Source organism: Sapajus apella, unplaced genomic scaffold (genome assembly GCF_009761245.1).
Source record: "Sapajus apella isolate SASKATOON/1434 unplaced genomic scaffold, GSC_monkey_1.0 scaffold38, whole genome shotgun sequence".
Taxonomy (NCBI): domain Eukaryota; kingdom Metazoa; phylum Chordata; class Mammalia; order Primates; family Cebidae; genus Sapajus; species Sapajus apella.
The window spans coordinates 822,392-843,020 of record NW_022436978.1 but is presented as its reverse complement, the minus strand read 5'-3'; the positions used below and the strand labels follow the sequence as shown (position 1 = coordinate 843,020).

At 46.6% G+C, this 20,629-nt stretch overlaps 1 protein-coding gene and 1 pseudogene across 7 annotated transcripts in view; both read right to left on the bottom strand.

Moving 5' to 3' along the window:
- LOC116564692 overlaps positions 1-13,685 on the bottom strand; it is a 14,923-nt gene extending 1,238 nt beyond the window's left edge. The window contains exons 1-3 of one of the 6 annotated variants that reach the window (XR_004275045.1): positions 12,464-13,685; positions 11,087-11,140; positions 15-409 (exon numbers count right to left, since the gene is read on the bottom strand). Coding sequence is in view for 2 of the 6 variants with exons in the window: in XM_032297949.1 (XP_032153840.1) it covers positions 160-409; positions 11,087-11,224; positions 12,801-13,015 (603 nt within the window). In the remaining 4 variants the exon portion in view is untranslated. Of the gene's footprint in view, positions 1-14; positions 410-1,201; positions 1,391-11,086; positions 11,881-12,463 lie in introns of those variants that run through there. The other 5 variants (XR_004275047.1, XM_032297949.1, XM_032297950.1 and 2 more) reach the window with 5 other exon arrangements.
- Positions 13,686-17,870: 4,185 nt separating this feature from the next.
- On the bottom strand, positions 17,871-19,403 carry LOC116564691 (annotated as a pseudogene). The gene has a single exon (XR_004275043.1). The product of XR_004275043.1 is annotated as a serine/threonine-protein kinase VRK1 pseudogene (transcript).
- Between the last annotated feature and the right edge of the window lie 1,226 nt (positions 19,404-20,629).

Sequence of the window (20,629 nt, the reverse complement as noted above, 5' to 3'; positions counted from 1 at the left end):
GGGACCTCATCCACCTCCTCCAGCTGTCTGTCCTCTGGGACCTCAATTACCTCCTGAAGCTGTCTGTCTTCTAGGACGCATCCAACTCCTGTAGCTGTCTGTCCTCTGGGACCTCAGTTACCTCCTGAAGCTGTCTGTCTCCGGGAATTCATCTACCTCCTATAGCTGTCCATCCACCAGGACCTCAAATACCTCCTTCAGCTGTCTGTCCTCCGGGACTGCATCCACCTCCTGCAGTTGTCTGTCTGCCAGGACCTCATCCACCTCCTGTAGCTGTCTGTCCCCTGAGACCTCATCCAACTCCTGCAGCCATCTGGCCTCCAGGACCTCAATCACGTTTTGCAACGGTCTGTCTTCTGGGACCTCAATCATGTTTTGCAGCTGTCTGTCCTCCGGGACCTCAATCACCCTGATGAGAACAAATATTAATGTGTGTAATAAATTATATATTGTTTACTAAGAGATGATGGCAAGAAACACTGTGAAGTCCTCAGGCAGAAAACTGCTTAGGGTGTTACAGAATAGTAAGCAATATGTACCAGTCATACACTAGTTAAACCAGTTCTTAAAACACAGAATACATAACCCTGCCCCCATTTCTTCAATTAAAAAATGCTTTTGCCGGGTGCGGTGGCTCACGCCTATAATCCCAGCACTTTGGGAGGCCGAGGCGGGTGGATCACGAGGTCAAGAGATTGAGACCATCCTGGTCAACATGGTGAAACCCCGTCTCTACTAAAAATACAAAAAATTAGCTGGGCATGGTGGCGCGTGCCTATAATCCCAGCTACTCAGGAGGCTGAGGCAGGAGAATTGCCTGAACCCAGGAGGCGGAGGTTGCGGTGAGCCGAGATCGCACCATTGCACTCCAGCCTGGGTAACAAGAGCGAAACTCTGTCTCAAAAAAAAAAAAAAATGCTTTCTAGTTTATCTTTAATTAGCAGTGAACAGACACTAGCTGCTTGCCTACTTTATTCTATAAAAAAACATAGAACGCTTGTTCATTAAAAATAATTACTCGTTCACAAAAAACAAATACGTGGGTCCGAGCCTGCTCTGGGCTTTCAGCTGGGAAATGTTGTCAGTCCCCTACTGCCCACTCTAATTTTCACTTTTGCACTCTATTTTTGTTTCTGTTTCTTAATTCCTTCAGTGCTACCTATGTTAAAATCTCCACAACCAAGCTAGTCTCAACATCAACCCCTGAAGCTGTCTGTCCTCTGGGACATTCACCTCCTGCAGCTGTCTGCCAGGACCTCAGTCACCTTTTGCAACTGTCTGTCCTCTGGGACCTCAATCACATCCTACAGCTGTCTGTCCTCTGGGACTGCATTCACCTCCTGCAGCTGTCTGCCAGGACCTCAATCACCTTTTGCAACTGTCTGTCCTCCGGGACCTCAATCTCCTCCTAAAGCTCTCAGTCCTCCAAGACCTCATCCACTTTCTGCAGCTCTCCGTCCTCTGGGACCTCATCCACCTTCTTCTGCCTCTACTTAGTAGCCTCTGCAACCTCAGCCACCTCCTCTACCCATTTGGCTTCTAGGACCTCAACCACTGCCTCCATATGCACCACTTGGTATGTTTATCTGAACGGTATGAACGGACTTGTAAAACGAATTCATCTTTCCTTTGAGTTAATCAAAATGTCATATATGGTACCACAGGGCTTTGCAGAATAAGGGTAACACTGGCTGAGGATGCGGTCACTTTTCTCGGGTTTCTGAGGGTACACAGTCAGTCACATTATTTCCTCATTATGACCTTGGCAGTGGGTATCTCTTGTAGATGAGGAAAGATACTTTTTTATTTGGGGGGTGGGGGAAGTGTTGCTCTGCCACCCAGGCTGGAGTGCAGTGGCACAACCCTGGCTCACTGCAACCTTTCCCTCCAGGGCTCAGGTGATCCTCCCACCTCAACCTTCAGAGTAGCTGGGACTACAGATGTGCACTACCACACTTGGCTAATTTTCTTTTTATTTTTGTAGAGATTGTGTTTCACCATGTTGCTCAGGCTGGTCTCGAACTCCTGGACTCATGCCATCTGCCCATTTTGGCCTCACAAAGTGCTGAGATTACAGGCATGAGCCACTGTGCCCAGCCAGAGATTATTATAGAAGCCAGTAGTACAAGTTTCGCAGGCATGTATGGAACCTGGGCCATATGGCCAGCTCCGTGAGGAATAAGACCTGTCCCTGACTTGCAGGGCATCCTGTGTCCTGCAGCAGAGAGATCCACACTGACGTGCACAGAGCTTCTGACCACCCCTAGTGGAAATACAAGTGAAGGGACCCAGGGTACAGAAGGAGGAGACAGAATCTCCTGGAAATAAACAGGAGGCTGTGGAAGAGAAGGATGAAGCAGGGAGGTATCACATGGAAGTTTGTTGAATTCAGGTGGAGCTGGAAGGTCTTTCCTGGCGGGGCAGGCAGTGTGAGCAGGAGTGTGGAGGTTGCATGAGGGCCACTCAGATGGCACAGTGCGCACAGGGAATTATCCTCCCCAGCACTTCCTTGTTGCCCTACAGACTTTAGTCCATTATCTCTAGGAAAGACGATTCTTTCCCTGGATGCGTGAAGGCTCCGGATCAGGGTGAATGAATGCCTAGAGGTTTGGGCAATTTAACTTGGTTTTGTCAGGGGACCCTATCTCCCTGAGTTTTTAGAGGAGGCTAACAATAGGATGGGTCTGGTTCAGTGGAGCTGCAGCCTTGGCTTTCAGAATGAGGCCGACTCTAGTGGAGAACTCAAGGCCAATCCTGAGCTGCTCTGGCATCATCTCATCCCCAGCACCCTCTCCTTCCCCGCAACTCCCAGCTTTGCAACTCCCAACCTTGGCATGTAAAATCCTCCCCCTTCCCTGTGTCCCTGATGCCTAAGCCCAGACACCAACTCTCAGTGGGGCTCAGAGCTCTGGCTTTCTTATAAATAAGCCAGGAATTATGCCATTATGAGGTCATTGTAAGGACAAAGAGACCAAGCCCATAAACAAAGCATCTTGCAAAATAGCTAGTAGGTGTTAGACCCTCACCCCTCTTGCTGGTTAAGTGAAAATATTCCCACTCAGAAGATCAACAAAAGATGTTCATTGAAGTTCATTAAATAAACCTTAGTGTGTAACAGTTCGGGCCCCAGGATTTCCGATCTCTGTTTCAAAAGATAAGGGAAAGCCCCTGTCTCCAAGATTAAAATTCAGATCCTTACCAGAGGAAGAAATTACAGAAATGCATTCCCAGTTAAACTCTGAGATCTATATCTGCAATCTGTTGATAATTATTCTCCATGACATACAGACACAGATGCAGCCACACACACAAGTATTCTGTAGGGGCACAGATATTTTATAGAAGACAAAATGTATATTGGGCAAAAGAAGATCACATGAAAATAAACTAAAATCTTTTCAGCTTCCAGGACCATTGGAAGACTCTCCTGAGCTGTGATGTCATGGAAAAGCATCCAACATGTTTTATACTCCCTGCCCAGTACTTCCTCCTCTCCCTCTCATTTCCATAGTATTTCCCTTAATAAACATTCACAGTCATATCTGTCTGGGCATCTGCTTCCTGGAGGGCCGGTTCACACCCCAGGGTGTCCCAGGTATGACTCATCATACACTGTTCAAATTCAGGTAGATACTGCTTGCTGGTCACAGAAGCAGGGATACCCTTTGGGTAGTGTTGACTGGGAGGGGCCCAAGGGGGCCTGCTGGGGTGGGGGAACATTCTGTATCATACCATGGTCATTCATTCTAGAAATGGTCACTGTGTGCCTAGTGGCTGCCAGTGGTGCCTTGTAAGCAGATAGACAGGCCAGCTTTTCATGATAGGGAATAGAAGGGGGCCCAGCAACAGCTGTAGAGACAGTGAGGAAGCCCCGAAGAGGCTCAGGGTTTCTCAGAGCCCCTTTCCCACTGAGCCAGCTGTTCCCAGGAGCACCAACTCCAGGCAGCTCTGAGGCAAGCTGAGCAGGGAGCAGACATTTCTCAGTAAGTCCTCTGCCCCCCACCACCTTTCTGTAATTTTTTAATTATTGCACCTGTACACTTGTAACCTGCACCTGTGCCACCCCCCAGGCCAATGTAGAGTGTATCAACCGGTGCCAAAAACCACCTGTCCTGGCTCCATGCTTCACTGCCACCAATGGCCATGAGCATGGCCATCAATTTACACCTCTTTGTGGTACAGTGATGATGAATCTTGACAGTGACAGCTTTTTTCAGAATGGGAATCAGCAGAAGCTACAGAGACCTCTTTCTGAGCATCAGAAGACTTACTGGGAGCCCCTCTGGGAGCTGCCATCTCTTCAAAAGGATGGCCTCAAGCCTCCTGCCTTGGCCAGTCTGACAAGCCTCCTGAGACAGAGGCACTCTCAACAAAAAGTGTCTGCAAGCCTCCAGCCTCCACTTGAATGAAGGCAGTTACCCCAATGAGTTATTTCCTCTGAGCTTGAATAACAAACTGAAGAAAGAGGTCCTTAGCACAATGTTGACGCCCTGCCTTGCCTGACTGCTGGAGCTGGAGGCTCCCAGTCACAGGTGTTTCATACTCATTATTCAACTGTAGCTTAATATTTGTTATGAACAATTTTTCCTTGTTGGATACATTTTGAAATTTTTCATCTAAGGGGTTACTGAAAATGTCTAGTCCCATGAATATCAAGAATATGGTAAATATATGGGAGAGAGTACCCATATGTAAATTCTGAAATAATTATGGAATTTATGTATTTGAGGAAAATCTCATAGCAATAATTAGGTAGAATTCACAGGGAGGCAAGTATTTAATGCAAACACTATAAAAAAACAGACAAGCAGAGTATAGTTGTGGTGTGCACCAGAAAAGTTAGGGTGGAGATGAAAGGGTGCTGAAGAGTGTGGTTGAGGACTGTAATTTAAAGTTGTTCCAGGAAGGACCCACTGAGAATTAGGGGGTATTAGTAATTATAAGATGGAGAGCAACTGAATAGTTATACAAAGAGCAAACACAGGCTGGGTGCAGTAGCTCACGCCTGTAACCCCAACACTTTGGGAAGATGAAGAAGGTGAGGTCAGGAGTTCTAGACCAACCTGGTCAACATGGTGACACCCGTCTCTAATAAAAATAAAAAAAATTAGTTGGTGGCGGGTGCCTGTAATCCCAGCTTACCCGGGAGGCTGAGGCAGGAGAACTGCTTGACCCTGGGAGGCAGAGGCTGCAGTGAGCTGAAATTGCACCATTGCACTCCAGCCTGTAATTTGTTGTAACATTAAAATTTGGCTTCCGTTTAGTTCCTACTAAATGAAGTATTAGGTCGGTGCAAAAGTAATTACAATTTTTGCCATTACTTTTACTTGCAAAACTGCAGTTACTTTTGCATCAACCTGATATTAATTCATCTACTTCAGTAATTGACATATTCTTATCATTACTCTTATCTCAGTTAACTACTATACATAAATTGCCTTAACACCCACATTAGGATATTATTTGTATCTCTACTTCATCTGATTCTCAATTATAAAATAGATAACCTGTTATCATTACTCCTACTTTACAGATGGAAAGACTGAAGCCCAGAGAACCTGAGTGATTTGTCAAAGGTGTCTATTTATTTTTCATTTTTATTTTTTGAGAGAGTCTCTATCACCCAGGCTGAAGTGCAGTGGCCTGATCTCGGCTCAACACAGCCTTCACACCTCATGAGTTCAAGCGATTCTTCTGCCCCAGCCTCCCGAGTAGTTGGGTTACAGGCACGTACCACCATGCCCAGCTAATTTTTGTATTTTTAGTAGAAACAGGGTTTTACCATGTTGGCAAGGCTGGTCTCGAACTCCTGAGCTCAAGTGATCCACCTGCCCTGGCCTCCCAAAGTGCTGGGATTATAGGGGTGAGCCACCTCGCCTAGCCAAAGGTGACTGTTTAATTATGAAGATTCATTTCAGGCCCGTCCTCAATTCCACCTTCCTCTCTATGTAATGTCCCATCTATTTTGTCACATTCAGCCATAGTTCCAGAACTGTCTACATCTTCAATTACTATCACATGGATAATTTGATGTTCCCTGGGCCAGGCTCTTTTTCTGTGGTTCTTCTGAGATGCCTCTTGTCACAATCAGCACTTACACCCGTATCTACACCCAGTGATCACTTTCTTGTCCTTAGCTTATGAGGTCCCCAGAAGCTTTCAGCACAGTTGCCAGCTCTCCCCTGATGATATGGTTGGATTTGTGTCTCCATCCAAATCCCATGTTGAATTATAATCCCCAGTGTTGGAGGTGGGGCCTCTTAGGAAGTGACTGGATCATGGGAGTGGATTTCCCCTTCGTTGTTCTTGTGATAGTGAGTTCTCACAAGATCTGGTTGTTTGAAAGTGTGTGGCTCCTCCCACTCCACTCTGTCTTCCTCGTTTTCTGGCCATGTGAGATTTGCCTGTTTCCCCTTTGCCTTCTGCCATGTTGTAAGTTTCCTGAGGCGTCTCCAGCCATGCTTCCTGTACAGCTGTGGAACTGAGTCAATTAAACCTCTTTTCTTTATAAATTACACAGTCTCGGGCCGGGCATGGTGGCTCACGTCTGTAATCCAAGCACTTTGGAGGCCAAGGCGGGCAGATCACCTGAGGTCGGGAGTTCAAGACCAGCCCAACCAACATGGTGAAACCCCATCTTTAAAAAAAATAAATAAATAAGAAAACAAATAAATAAATAAATAAATCACCCAGTCTCAGTTAGTTCTTTATAGCAATGCAAGAATGGACTAACAACACATCTGAATACTTTCTTCTAAAACATATTATTTTTAGAGACGGGGTTTGGCTACGTTGCCCAGGCCGGTCTCAAACTCTAGGCCTCAAATGACTCACCCACTTCAGTCTTGCAAAGTGCTGTGATTACAGGAACGAGCCACCATACTCAGCCCACTTGTTTTTTTTTTTTCTTTTGAGATGGAGTCTTGCTCTGTTGCCAGGCTGGAGTGCAGTGGCACAATCTCAGCTCACTGCAACTTCCACCTCCTTGGTTCAAGTAATTCTCCTGCCTCAGCCTGCTGAGTGGCTGGGATTACAGGCATATGCCACCAAACCCAGCTAATTTTTGTATTTTTAGTAGAGACGGGGTTTCACCATGTTGACCAGGATAGTCCCAGTCTCCAGACCTCATGATCCACTTGCCTCGGCCTTCCTAAGTGCTGGGATTACAGACATGAGCCACTGCGCCTGGCCACCCAGACCACTTTCTAGAATTATAATTATTATTTACAAAACTTTCTTTCCTCTTACCTCACTTATCACTGTTGTGCTCTAATTTGTTAGTTTTTCTTTCCCTGGTTGTCCTACAAACGTTAAAGTCCCCAGGACTAGGCTCTAAGCCTGACTTTCCTACACCACCACACACACATGCTCAATGATGTACTTCTTCACCATGGTTTTATACTGTCCATGAACTGTCACTTCCAAATCTCCCTGGAACTCAACTTGATAACCACAACTGTCCACTTTATACCTCCACTTCAATGTCCACAAGACATCTCAAAATGAACAAGTCCAGGACAAAAACATTTTTCTTTGATGTGTGGTTCTTTCTGGTTATCAGAGACTCAGTAAATAGCATCCACCCTCATTCAGTTACTTAAGCCCATAATTTTTTTTTTTTTTTTTGAGACGGTGTTTCACTCTTGTTACCCAGGCTGGAGTGCAATGGCGCTATCTCGGCTCACTACAACCTCCGCCTCCTGGGTTCAGGCAATTCTCCTGCCTCAGCCTCCTGAGTAGCTGGGATTACAGGCACGTGCCACCATGCCCAGCTAATGTTTTGTATTTTTAGTAGAGATGGGGTTTCACCATGTTGACCAGGATGGTCTCGATCTCTTGACCTCGTGATCCACCCGCCTCGGCCTCCCAAAGTGCTGGGATTACAGGCTTAAGCCACCGCGCCTGGCAAGCCCATAATTTTAATGTATCCTTAATTATTCCTATTTTTTTTCAATTCTCTATTTTTTTTTTAATTGAGACAGAATCTCCCTCTGTCACCCAGGCTGGAGTACAGTGGTGTGATCTCAGCTCACTGCAACCTCTGCCTCCTGAGTTCAAGTGATTCTCCCACCTCGGCCTCCCAAGTAGCAGCTGGGATTATAGGCATGCATTACCCAACCCGGCCAATTTTTGTATCTTCAGTAGAGACAGGGTTTCACCATGTTAGATGGACTGGTCTAAAACTCCTGACCTCAAGTGATCCACCTGCTTCAGCCTCCCAAAGTGCTGGGATTACAGGTATGAGTCACCCTGCCTGGCCTCAATACTCTATTGTAACCTTTTCACATGTCTTATCTGTCAGGTGTTCCTGTGGACTCTGCATTCAAAATCTGTACTGAATTATCTTCTCCCTGGTCCTAGCAGTAGAAGGAACATTTACCACTCACCCTACTACTCACCAAATCCCCCCGCCTTCCCTGTACTTTTCCTACAACCTATTCTCCACAGAAAAGCTGGAGCGATACTATACAAAAGTACTTCAGATAATAAATTTGTATTTTATACAAATAGTAATTTATTTGCATTTCCCAGAAAGCTAAGTGCACACTATTCCTGGCTCACAGCAGCCACAATGACCAGCCTCTCTCTGAACTCATGTTCCACTAGCTTCCCTCTTGTTCATGAGGCCCACTGGTCATGGGCTGCTTTCCTGTCATGCAGCCATCATGAAGGCACACCCTGGCTTCGGACCCAGCATAAACCCTTCCTTCTGAGCTGCTTGTTGATTGTGTGTCTTTGCGGACTCTTTTTTTTTTTTTTTTTTTTGAGATGGAGTCTCACTCTGTTGCCCCGGCTAGAGTGCAGTGGCGCAATCTTGGCTCATTGCAACCTCTGCCTCCTGGGTTCAAGCAATTAACCTGCCTCAGCCTCCTGAGTAGCTGGGATTACAGGCAGATGCCACCACACCTGGCTAATTTTTGTATTTTTAGTAGAGATAGGGTTTCACCATGTTGACCAGGCTGGTCTCGAACTCCTGACTTCAAGTGATCCACCTGCCTTGGCCTCCCAAAGTGCTAGGATTACTTGCGTGAGCCACTGAGCCTGGCGTCTTTGTGGACTCTTGTTTGATAACCAAATCAGAGAAGCTAATGTCACTTTCTTCAACAAAGCCATTACATTTTATGTCATCACTGGCACTCTACCACTTTGCAATAAACCTATGAAGGTAGTATCTCTATTGTTACTATTTTTTATAAGAACACATTAAGTGCTGTGAGCTTCAGTAACTTGCCCAAGAGTACTTAACTACTATGTAGTGAATCTAGAACAAACCTATCCAGTCTGCTCCAGGGTTCACGTCTGTCATCACTGTGCAATCCGACCACAGAATGAGCTAAAATACAGCAGGTGCTTACTATTTATTGATGTGGTTTAGGTGTTTGGAATATGTTAATTTATTCTTGGGAGGCAGTGGGTAGTTGTTCTTTGATATTGCTGAGATTAAGCAATAAACATATAAATGGCAGAAATAATTTTCAAATCTTGGTTCTGAATATACATCTTTTTTTTTTTTTTTGGGTTAAAATTTTCCCCTGGCACCAAGGCTGGCGTGCAGTGGTGCAATCTTAGCTCACGACAACGTCTGCCTCCTGGCTTCAAGCAATTCTTGTGCCTCAGCCTCCCAAGTAGCTGGGACTACAGGTGCGTGCCACCACCCCTGGCTAATTTTTGTATTATTAGTAGAGACGGTGTTTCACCATATTGGCCAGATTGGTCTTGAACTCCTGACCTTATGATCTGCCCGCTCTGGCCACCCAAAGTGCTGGGATTACAGGTGTGAGCTACCACACCCAGGGAATATACATCTTTGCTATAACTATGATGTCACATTGTCTTAAATAAAATGATCATAGATTTCTTATTCACCTCTGTGTTCCCCACATTTAGATTCTGGGACATCCTGGGAAATTGGAAAAATAAATATAAAGTTACTCCTTGATATGGTTTAGTTCTGCGTCCCCACCCAAATCTTCTCTTGAATTATAATCCCCATGTGTTGGGGGAGGGGCCTAATGGGAGGTGACTGAATTCATGGGGGTGGGGTGGACATCCCCCTTGCTGTTCTCATGACAGTGAGTGTGTTCTCACGAGATCTGGTTGTTTGAGCTCTTTTTCTCCTGCAGCCAGGTAAGATTTGCATTGCTTCTCCTTCACCTTTTGTCATGACTGTAAGTTTCCTGAGGTATCCCTAGCCTTGTGGAACTGTGAGTCAATTAAACCTCTTTTGTTTATAAATTACCCAGTCTCAGGTATTTCTTTACAGCAATGCAAGAACAGCCTAATACAGGCTTAATCCACTTCCAAGTGTTTACTGTGCAAAATGCTGGCCAGGTGCTATGTATGATAAAAGAGCACAACAGGCCCTGGCTACAGGGAGCTTCCAGTCTAGTGACAAAATGATTAATTCAGAATAGACTAAGCATGAGAAAGAACAGATACGGTACTGAGGAAAGTTGGAGAAAGATTGCATTTGGTTGACAGAATTAGGAAAAGTTCATGAAGGAGATGGTATAAAACACTAGCCTAGAAAAAAATAGAATTTTAGAGGCCACGCATGGTGGCTCATGCCTGTAATCCCAACACTTTGGGAGCCCGCAGTGGGCAAATCCCTTGAGGTCAAAAGTCAAGACCAGCCTGGCCAACATGGTAAAATCCCATCTCTATTAAAAATACAAAAATCAGCTGGGCATGATGGTGGGCACCTATAATCCCAGCTACTAGAAAAGCTGAGGCAGGACAATCACTTGAACCCATGAGGCAGATGTTGAAGTGGGCGGAGTCTGTGCCACTGCACTCCAGCCTGGCTGAGTGAGACTCCACCTCAATTAAAAAAAAAAAATAGGATTTTAATAAGCAGGGAGTACTCGGAAGCGGGCACTGAGGGGAGGCAATGTACACAAAGGCCAGGGCAAGGGGTGCCACAAATTATAAGCACCATGAAAGAGGAAGGCTATAGGAAAGGACTCTGGAAAACTACCCAAGCAACATGCAAGAACTACACACTGGTGAGAGACTTTCACAGCCCTCACAGATGCCCATCCCAATAACGAGGGGCATGAGGTCACAAACACAGTTGCAGTCTTACCTTTTCTGAATGAGTCCAGGCTGAACACTCTGGCCAGGAGGGAAAGCTGGAATCCTGAGAACAAGGAGGGCCAAGGGGCAATGGTTAATATTCCTGGTCCAGGAACCCACAAAGAAGACGCCAGTAACACAGACAGCACTATCCAGAAGATGAGAAAAGTGACACTCTTCACTAATGAGCCCCAACTGCTGCTCCCCAGTCTTGAGGACTGGAAGGCCAGCTCCACTCTATTTTTTTTTCTTTTTGTTTTTACCTGCAACTGTCTTTTTGCATAACTCGACCAGCTCCACTATAGAGTAATTGTCTTTGCTTCTTTGTAAATGAACACTTTTTTATCTTCTCTGTCCTAAAATTCCCCACACCCTGTTAAACTGAAGGGGATGCATTTCATCATGAGAGACATATAGTTCTACCTAGTTCATCATAATACTTGCAGGTTTCCATGGGACTTCTAGGAAGAAACTAAATTCTACATGAACCCCCTTCTGTCACATGACAGCAGGAAACAGGACTGATGACTGCCTTATGGGCAAACTGGCTTACTGTGCTTTCATAAAACCTAGTCAAGCCCCTAAAAATGAGATTTGACTGACAGTATCAAAGAATAACTGTACAGTGATTCAGAATAAAAAGATTTTCATAGCAGAGTCCCTACGAAAGAAATAACAAATATTAAGTTAAAGCAAAACTATTTGCCAAAAGTTTTGGTGCATTTTGCTTAATAGCAAATTAAACGGAGGAATACACCTAGAGATGACAAGAAAAAGAAGCAACACTTCTGGTTTAACTTTTTTTTTTTTGAGACAGAGTCTCGCTCTATCGCCCAGGCGGGAGTGCAGTGGCTCAGCTCAGCTCACTGCAACCTCTGCCTCCCGGGTTCCAGTGATTCTCCTGCCTCAGCCTCCTGAGTAGCTGGGATTACAGGCGCACGCCACCACGCCAAGCTAATTTTTGTATTTTTAGTAGAGACGGGGTCTCACCATGTTGGCCAGGATGGTCTCGATCTTTTGATCTCGTGATCCGCCTGCCTCAGCCTTTCAAAGTGCTGGAATTACAAGCATGAGCCACCATGCCTGGCCAACAATTTTGTTGTAAAAAATACTCAAACTCGCCGGTCGCGGTGGCTCATGCCTGTAATCCTAGCACTTTGGGAGGCTGAGGCGGGCGGATCACCTGAGGTCAGGATTTCAAGACGAGCCTAACCAATATGGTGAAACCCCATCTTTATTAAACAAACAAACAAACAAAATCCAAAAAAAAAAAAAACCCCTCAAACTCGGCCGGGGCAAAATAGGGAAGCCAGAAGGCACCGGGCATCCTTCTGGACTAACGGTCCCGGCAGCACCGGGAGGGAGGAGAAGCAAACAAAGGTCTCACACTCTGGAGGCTTCCTCAAGGCCCTGCCTGGGGAAACGGAGCATCCCCTGAGGCGAGGGCGTCGTTGCGCCAACGAAACGGCCTTTCTCGCGGCCTCTGCGGAATCCCTGGCGGCAAGGCCCGGCTGACCGGTCTCCATGGCAACGGCAAACCTAGGCCCGCCCGGCTTCCCAGGCAGGGCAAGGATGCCCGGCCTGCTCCTCGGGCCCGCCGGCTTCTCCGGCCCACTCTCCGCCTGGCCGGCGGTCCGACCGGGTCCTCTCCTCGCGCTGACAAACCTGGCCGCGGCAGACTCCTCAAGAGGGCACGAAAGGGCAGAATAAAAACCCCAATTCACCTGCTACAGATTTTGAAACAAGCCTCTGGGCACCGCGCACGAGCCGCCGGTGCCCCAACAGCTGTCAGACTACAACTCCCAGTAACGGCGGCGCGGCCCCTTCCGGGTCCCGTGGCGGAAGTCCCGCCACCGGCCAGGCGCTCCCTGTCCCGCGCCACTGAGCCCGTCTGCCGCGTGAGGCCCCGCGCCTTCGCGGGCCTCAAACCTGGCCCCATCTGGGGCTAGTCGTGGCCGCCCAGAGCTCACACCAGGGAAGGCGCATCTGCGGTGATGCCCCAGGATCCGACCCAATGGGGCGCGTCGACGGCGCAGGCGGGACTTCCGGCGGAGTAGCGAAGGGGACTGGCGTGCGCTGGCAGCTCTAGGGTTGTGGAACTAGCAAGTCGGGGTGGTGGGAGCGAGTCGGGGGCGACGGGGTCGGGGGTAACGCTGCCGTCTTTCACAGCGACTTAGCTGCCTGCAGTGTGAGAGCGAGGAGAGTCTTCATGCCCTCTGTGCGCCAGCTGCCCCTCCCGGTGCGAATAAATACACTGGGTCACTGCTGAGCGGGTAGCGGTTTCCAGCTCAGGCTGCAGGATTCCACCCGCCTTCCCCACCACAGCTCGTAGCCACGCCTTTTCTTTTCTCCATCTCTCTGATCTTCTGGGGTGTTTTGGATGGGGGAGATGAGCATTTTTGCCTCCCTAGGTTGCTGGGAAGATGAAATCAACGTGTTAGTTGATTTCGTAAACTGTACAACGCTAGGGAAAGGACAAGGTAGCACTTGCTGATCGCGGGGAGAGTGCCAGTCACAGTTGCTGGAGGTCTGGAGGTCCCGCCCCGGCCACATCACCTCTTAGGAATGAGAAAAGGGATTGTCCCAATTATAGGTTGTGTTCCTTTAGATAAGGTTCAAGTATATGTTCAGTGGAATCCACCTTAAAATGGAAACCACGCGGTGGCGTAGCTCTGAGACTGGGTCAGGATTTTACAGAATATGCTTTTAGGATGTGGCCTTTGAGGCTGTAGGAATAATCAGCGCCATATGCCGTCACTTTTTTTTTTTTCCACTCAGAAAATGATTCGGTTCCGATGCATGCCGTCACTTTTGTGTGCAAACAATTAAACAAATACCTATTATTTTGCCACCACATTGACTAGAAGGCTGGGGTGTGGAACATCATACACTCATTCAAATAATTAGTACATTTGAACAGGGCATGGTGTTGTATTGCGGGGAATAGAGAGATCCTGCACGGATATCTGAGTGCACTGTGTATCACCAGTTGGTAAGCAGGTGTGGAGGATACAAGGCCCTGCCTCAAAGGGCTTAGAACCTAGTAGAGAAGATGACAACACTGTATGAAGGAAATGGAAAGTGGTAAATGCTGGAAAGGAGGCATCAAGTGCTACAAGAGTTCGGAGACAGGCGTGGTTACTCCTGAATGGCAGAATGAAAGGAACGTGAACAAAGACGTCCAAGTGGAACAAGGGGCAAACCCTAGGAATATTCAGTTCAGTGTGACCTGAGGGTTGTGTGTGTGTGTGCAAGCTTTACAGGAAGTAGAACAGAAAAAGAGCTGGGAGTGCCAAACTAAGGAATTTTACTTTTTGTGGTAAAACATTTAAAAAATTATTAGTAGAGTAAAATACTGTACTTTTTTGTTGTTGTTGAGACAGTCTCAAGTCACCCAGGTTGGAGTGCAGTGGTGTGACCTCCGCTCACTGCTACCTCTACCTCCCGGGTCCAAGCAATTAATGTGTCTCAACCTCCTAAGTAGCTGGAATTACAGGGGCGCCCTACCACGCCCGGTTACTTTATTTTTAGTAGAGTTGGGGTTTCACCATGTTAGCCAGGCTAATCACACCCAACCAATACTGTACTTTAGAAAGCCTCTTCTGGGGACGGGTGCAGTGGTTCACGCCTGTAATCACAGCACTTTGGGAGGCTGAGAGCAGATCACAAGGTCAGGAGTTCGAGACCAGCCTGACCAACATGGTGAAACCCTGTCTCTACTAAAAATACAAAAGTTAGCCCAGCATGGTGGCATGTGCCTGTAGTCCCAGCTACTCAGGAGACTGAGGCAGTAGAATCAAGTGAACCCAGGAGGCCGAGATTGTGCCACTGCATTCCAGCCCGGGGGCCAGAAACAGCAGTGGCTCACACCTGTAATCCCAGCATTTTGGGAGGCCGAGGCAGGTAGATCACTACTTGAGGTCAAGTGTTTGAGACAGCCTGGTCAACATGGTGAAACGCCCTCTCTACTTAAAAAAAAAAAAAAAAAAAAAATTATGTGGGCATGATGGTGGGCCCTTAAAATCCCAGCTACTTGGGAGGCTGAGGCAGAATTGCTTGAACCCAGGAGCGGGAGGTTGCAGTGAGTGGAGATCCTGCCACTTCATTCCACTCCATTTCAAAACAAAAAAGCTTCTTCTGGAAGTGAAAGGGTAGAATAGCTGGGAAAATAGAAGCTAGCATAGTAATTAGATATGAAGGGATAGTAATTAGATATGAAGGGAGAGAATGAGGGATTCAATTATGCTCAGCAATGAAAAAGGCAAAAAAAAATGAGGGGGAGCCCTGGCCACAAGTGTGTGGAGAGATGACTTCTGGATCTGACAAATGTCATTTTTAGATAGGGTCTCTGTCACCCAGGCTGGAGTGCAGTGGCACAGTCATGGCTCATTACAGCCTTAACCTCAAAGACTTAATCAGTCCTCCCTCCTCAGTTTCCCGAATAGCTGGGACTACAGCCACATGCCACCATACCCAGCTAATTTTTTATTTGTTGAGACTCACTATGTTGTCCCAGGCTGATCTCAAATTCCTGGCTTCAAGTGATGCTCCCAATTCAGCCTCCTAAACTGCTGGGATTACAGGTGTAAGCCACTATGCCCAGCAGCAAATAAATCAAGATCTAGAGGAAGCATTCCAAAAGAGGTTCCAGAAGGAGGCAAAATACTTGAGTAGACATATCTCCAGCTCACACTTGAAATCTCAGCACTTTGGGAGGCTGAGACGGGCAGGTCACTTGAGCCCAAGAATTTGAAATCAACCTGGGCAACAAAGCAAGACCCATCTCTACAAAAAATACGAAAACTAAGGCCGGGCGCGGTGGCTCAAGCCTGTAATCCCAGCACTATGGGAGGCCGAGGCGGGTGGATCACGAGGTCAAGAGATCGAGACCATCCTGGTCAACATGGTGAAACCCCGTCTCTACTAAAAATACAAAAAATTAGCTGGGCATGGTGGTGCGTGCCTGTAATCCCAGCTACTCAGGAGGCTGAGGCAGGAGAATTGCCTGAACCCAGGAGGCGGAGGTTGCGGTAAGCCGAGATCGCGCCATTGCACTCCAACCTGGGTAACATGAGTGAAACTCCGTCTCAAAAAAAAAAAAAAAAAAGAAAAAGAAAATACGAAAACTAGCTGGGTGTGCTATCATGTGCCTGTAGTCCCAGCTACTCCGGAGGCTGAGATGGGAGGGTCAGTTGAACCTGGGAGATGGAGGTTGCAGTGAACTAAGATCACACCACGGCACTCCAGCCTGGGTGACAGAGTGAGATCCTGTCTCAAATAACAACAAAAACCGCTTATCTCCAAAGAAGATATACAAATGACCAATAAGTACAGAGAAGATGCTCGGCAAGCCAGGCACAGTGGCTCACACCTGTAATCCCACCACTTTGGGAGGCTCAAGTGGTCAGACTACTTGAGCCCATGGTTTTGGGACCAGCCTGGGCAACATGGCAAAACCCACCTCTACAAATACAAAAAATACAAAAATTAGCTGGGCATGGTGGCATGCACCTGTAGTCCCAGCTATTCAGAAGGCTGAGTTGGATCGCTTGAGGCTGCAGTGAGTGGAGATCACACCACTGCACTCTAGCCTGGGTGACAGAGTGGAACCCTATCTTTTTTTTTTTTTTTTTTGAAATGGAGTCTTGCTCTGTCACCCAGGCTGGAGTGTAGTGGCACCATCTCAGCTCACTGCAACCTCCGCCTCCTGGGTTCAGGTGATTCTCCTGCTTCAACCTCCCTAGTAGCTGGGACTACAGGCGAGTGCCACCATGCCTGGCTAATTTTTGTAATTTTAGTAGGACAGGGTTTCACCATATTGGCCAGGCTGGTCTCAAACTCCTGACCTTGTGATCTACCTGCCTTGTCCTCCCAAAGTGCTGGAATTACAGGCATGAGCCACCACGCCTGGCCCAAGAGTGGAATCCTAACAACAACAACAACAAAAAGGACAACATCATTATCACTAATCATTTAATCATTAGGGAAATGCAAATCAAAAGTGAGAGCCGGGGCATGATGGGTGGCTCCTACATATAATCCCAGCTACTCTAGAGGCTAAAGTGGGAGGATCCCCTGAGGCCAGAAGTTAGCAGAAGTTAGAGACCAGACTTGGCAACATAGCAAGATCTCATCTCTACAAATTTATTTTTTTAATTAGGTATGGTAGCTCATGCCTATAATCCCAGCACTTTGGGAGGCCGAGGCCGGGGGATCATTTGAGATCAGGAGCTTGAGACCAGCTTGGCCAACATAGTAAAACCCTGTCTCTACTAAGAATACAAAAATTAGCAGAGGTTTCAGTTAGCTGATATTGTGGCAATGCACTCCAGCCTGGGTGACAGAGACTCGATCTCAAAAAATTAAAATAATAATAATAATAAATAAATAATTAGCCTAAGACCAGGCCTAGTGGCTCATGCCTATAATCCCAGCACTTTGGGAGGCTAGGACAGACAGATTGCTTGAGCCCAGGAGTTCAAAACCAGCCTGAAAAACACAGTGAGACCCCATCTCTACAAAAAATTAAAAGGAAATTAGCTGGGTGTGGTAGCGTGTGCCTGTAGTCCCAGCTACTTGGGAGGCTGAGGTGGATTGCTCAAGGCTGCAGTGAGCCAAGATTGTACCATTGCACTCTATCCTGGGCCATAGAGTGGCAAAAAGTAAGTGGAACCTTTTTGGTTCTAGTCTAATCCATATGTATTGAATCTCAGATATAGTTTCACGATAATTGATATATTTTTAATATAAAATATTGATTCTTCCTATATTCATTCTTGTTTTGATAGTGATGGATTAATTCTACTTCTTTTAATTGTACAAAATATTTATTAAAAAGTTTATATTTTCTGAACACACAGGTATTTAATTATTACTTCCACCTCGCAAGACTCACATGAAAATAAAACACTTCAAATAGAAAAGAAGAAAAAATCAAAAGAAAACAAAAAAAAGAAAAGCTGGTTCACAGCATCTGAAGTACTTCTGGGCTCTCTTTCTGGTTCTTGAACGGGTGGGTCTGTGTGGGCTCCTCTGTGGACTTGAGCATTCCATATCTTCAACACCAGATTCCTTGCTTTCTTCTATTTCTTTCTTTCACTTTGTTACTGTTTTTGCTTTCAAACTTCCATTCTCCACAACACTGAGGTCCAATTTGCCATCATTCTTACTTCCTATAGCTTTTAGTCCTTGCAAAAGAATATCGCATATATTTTGATAAAGTGTTTTCAGTGTAGTCTAGTAATTTCACTGTTTCCATGTATTTGGCAATTTCACCTGGTTTTTCTCAGGAAAACATTTGTCCATCAAACTTGCAATATTTTTTCTATATCTAATTTTGGAATCTGTAACATATTTAGGATCTTTCAAATTATCCTCCCAAGGAAGATGGCCAGTAAGCCATTGGATCATGCAATAACCAAGTGTTTCCAAATCGCCAGGTCTTGATGGGGCCACGCCATGGTGTGCATCAATGCTTGTGAATTCAATAGTGCCATCGTGACATCTTTTGGGGTCTTGTTTGTATTCTTTATTAACTCCTTCTGGGCAGTACCGATAAGCAAGGCCATAATCTAGCAAGTACCCCTGGTCAGGATTCTTGCAGCTCAGAAGATTTGAGGCCTTGATACCTCCATGCACATACTCATGCTTGTGAATATATTCCAGAATATCCAGACTTCTTAAGCTTAGCTGCAGGACAGTTTTCGAGAAAACCTTTTGGCATTTGCCTCATATATTTTCTGAAGCTCACTACCAAAGTGATCCATTATCATAAACCTGTAACTTTTTCCATTTTTGTCATGTAGACCAGACCCCCAGTACTTAGGAAAGCCCAGGTACTTCAGCTTATGGGTACAAATCCATTTCTGAATTTGCTCTGGTTTTGCAGCTTGTCGGTAAAACTTTAATTCAGTAAAAACAGGTCCATTGTCACTGGGTTCCACTTTTACAACGCAAGGTGCATCACTTCCAGTTGACCCTGAAGAATTCATATCAGCAAGATATATACATACGAAGCCTCCTTGGCCAATGGGTAATCCTACTTTCCATTCCTTTTTTGCCATGTCAGTTATTATCTCCCCAGCTGCAAATTGTTCTGCAAGATGTCTCTTTGCAGGGCCCTGCCTGTCTTCCAGCTTGAGCTGCTTTTACACGAGGCATTTTCACCCAAGCCACAGACCCGTTGTCTTCTGCCCAGTACGAACTTCTCACTGCTTTCACCCGGATTAATTGTACTTCTTTTCCCATTAGAAAGATGCCCTCATTGGCCAGACATGGTGGCTCATGCCTGTAATCCTAGCATGTTGGGAGACCAAGGTGGGTGGATTACTTGAGGACAGGAGTTCAAGACAAGCCTGGCCAACCTGGTGAAACCCCGTCTCTACTAAAAATACAAAAATTAGCCAGGTGTGGTGGTTCATGCCTGTAGTCCCAGCTACTCAGGTGACTGAGGTAGGAGGATGGCTTAAGCCTAGGAGACAAGGGTTGCAGTGAGCCAAGATTGTGCCATTGCACTCCAGCCTGGGCGACAGAGCAAGACTCTGCCTCAAAAAACAAACAAGCAACAACAACAACAAAAAAGCACGATGCCCTCATGAACATACTAAGCCATGTCGCTTGGTGCACATGTATACAGGAGTTTCTCTAGTATCTGGAGTGGAATTGTTGGGTTATAGGCAGAGGTGAATTTATCATGAAGCTAATAAGCGAATCTACTGTTCATAATGTTATATTCCTTTTGTCAAAGAGAACTCCCCTCCAATTGTATAAGTTCAGGTCCTGGAATACCTGGATTTGCCCCCATCATTGTTTATGCCTATGTTGAACAGGATAGTGCAACTGTGGAAAATTCAAACAGCTTCTGTGCAGGAAATTGGGGTAATGGTGTTGGAAGGACTGGAGGAACAAAAGAGTGAAGGGGATTTTACATAGCAGTTTGGAAGCGCGTACCTCCCCTGGCTTGGAGTGCTCTCCTCTGTATTGAAGTGGGCTAGAAGCCCGTAAACTAAATCTTCCAGACGGCTTTTCCAGTGGGCTTCCAGTGCAGCCCTGTCAGGGAGACACTGGCAGTCGGAAGGCAGGAAGAAGGAATTTTTCTCATGATCACTGCCCTGGCAGGGCCAGCATCGGTAGTGGGTGAATTTGGGCAGTAACAGGCAGCGTCAGTCTCAGCAGAGGCAGCAGGGGTGAGTGCAGGTGCCTGGGTTCCAACAGCCAGGAGGGCAGCCACGCCTCCCATGGCTCTGCAGTTCCCATAGCTCCCTCTGTCCACAGTCCTCTCACACCCTCGGTTCACCAGAGTCCTTCAGCTCTGTTTTGATTGACAGGCCTTCATCATATGCATTTTCTTTCCATTAGCTCCATTTCCTTCCGTCCCTAGCAGGAATCTATGAACTTCCCTTGAACTCAGAGCTGTCTGGCAAGCACCCTCAGCGTCTTCATCTTGTTGACCTCCTGGGAATGGCACCTGCTTTACAGCTCCCTGTCCTGGATGCATCCTTCAGCCCTATTTCTCTTCCTAGTGCTGGTGACCCTCACTACTAGAAAACCGCAA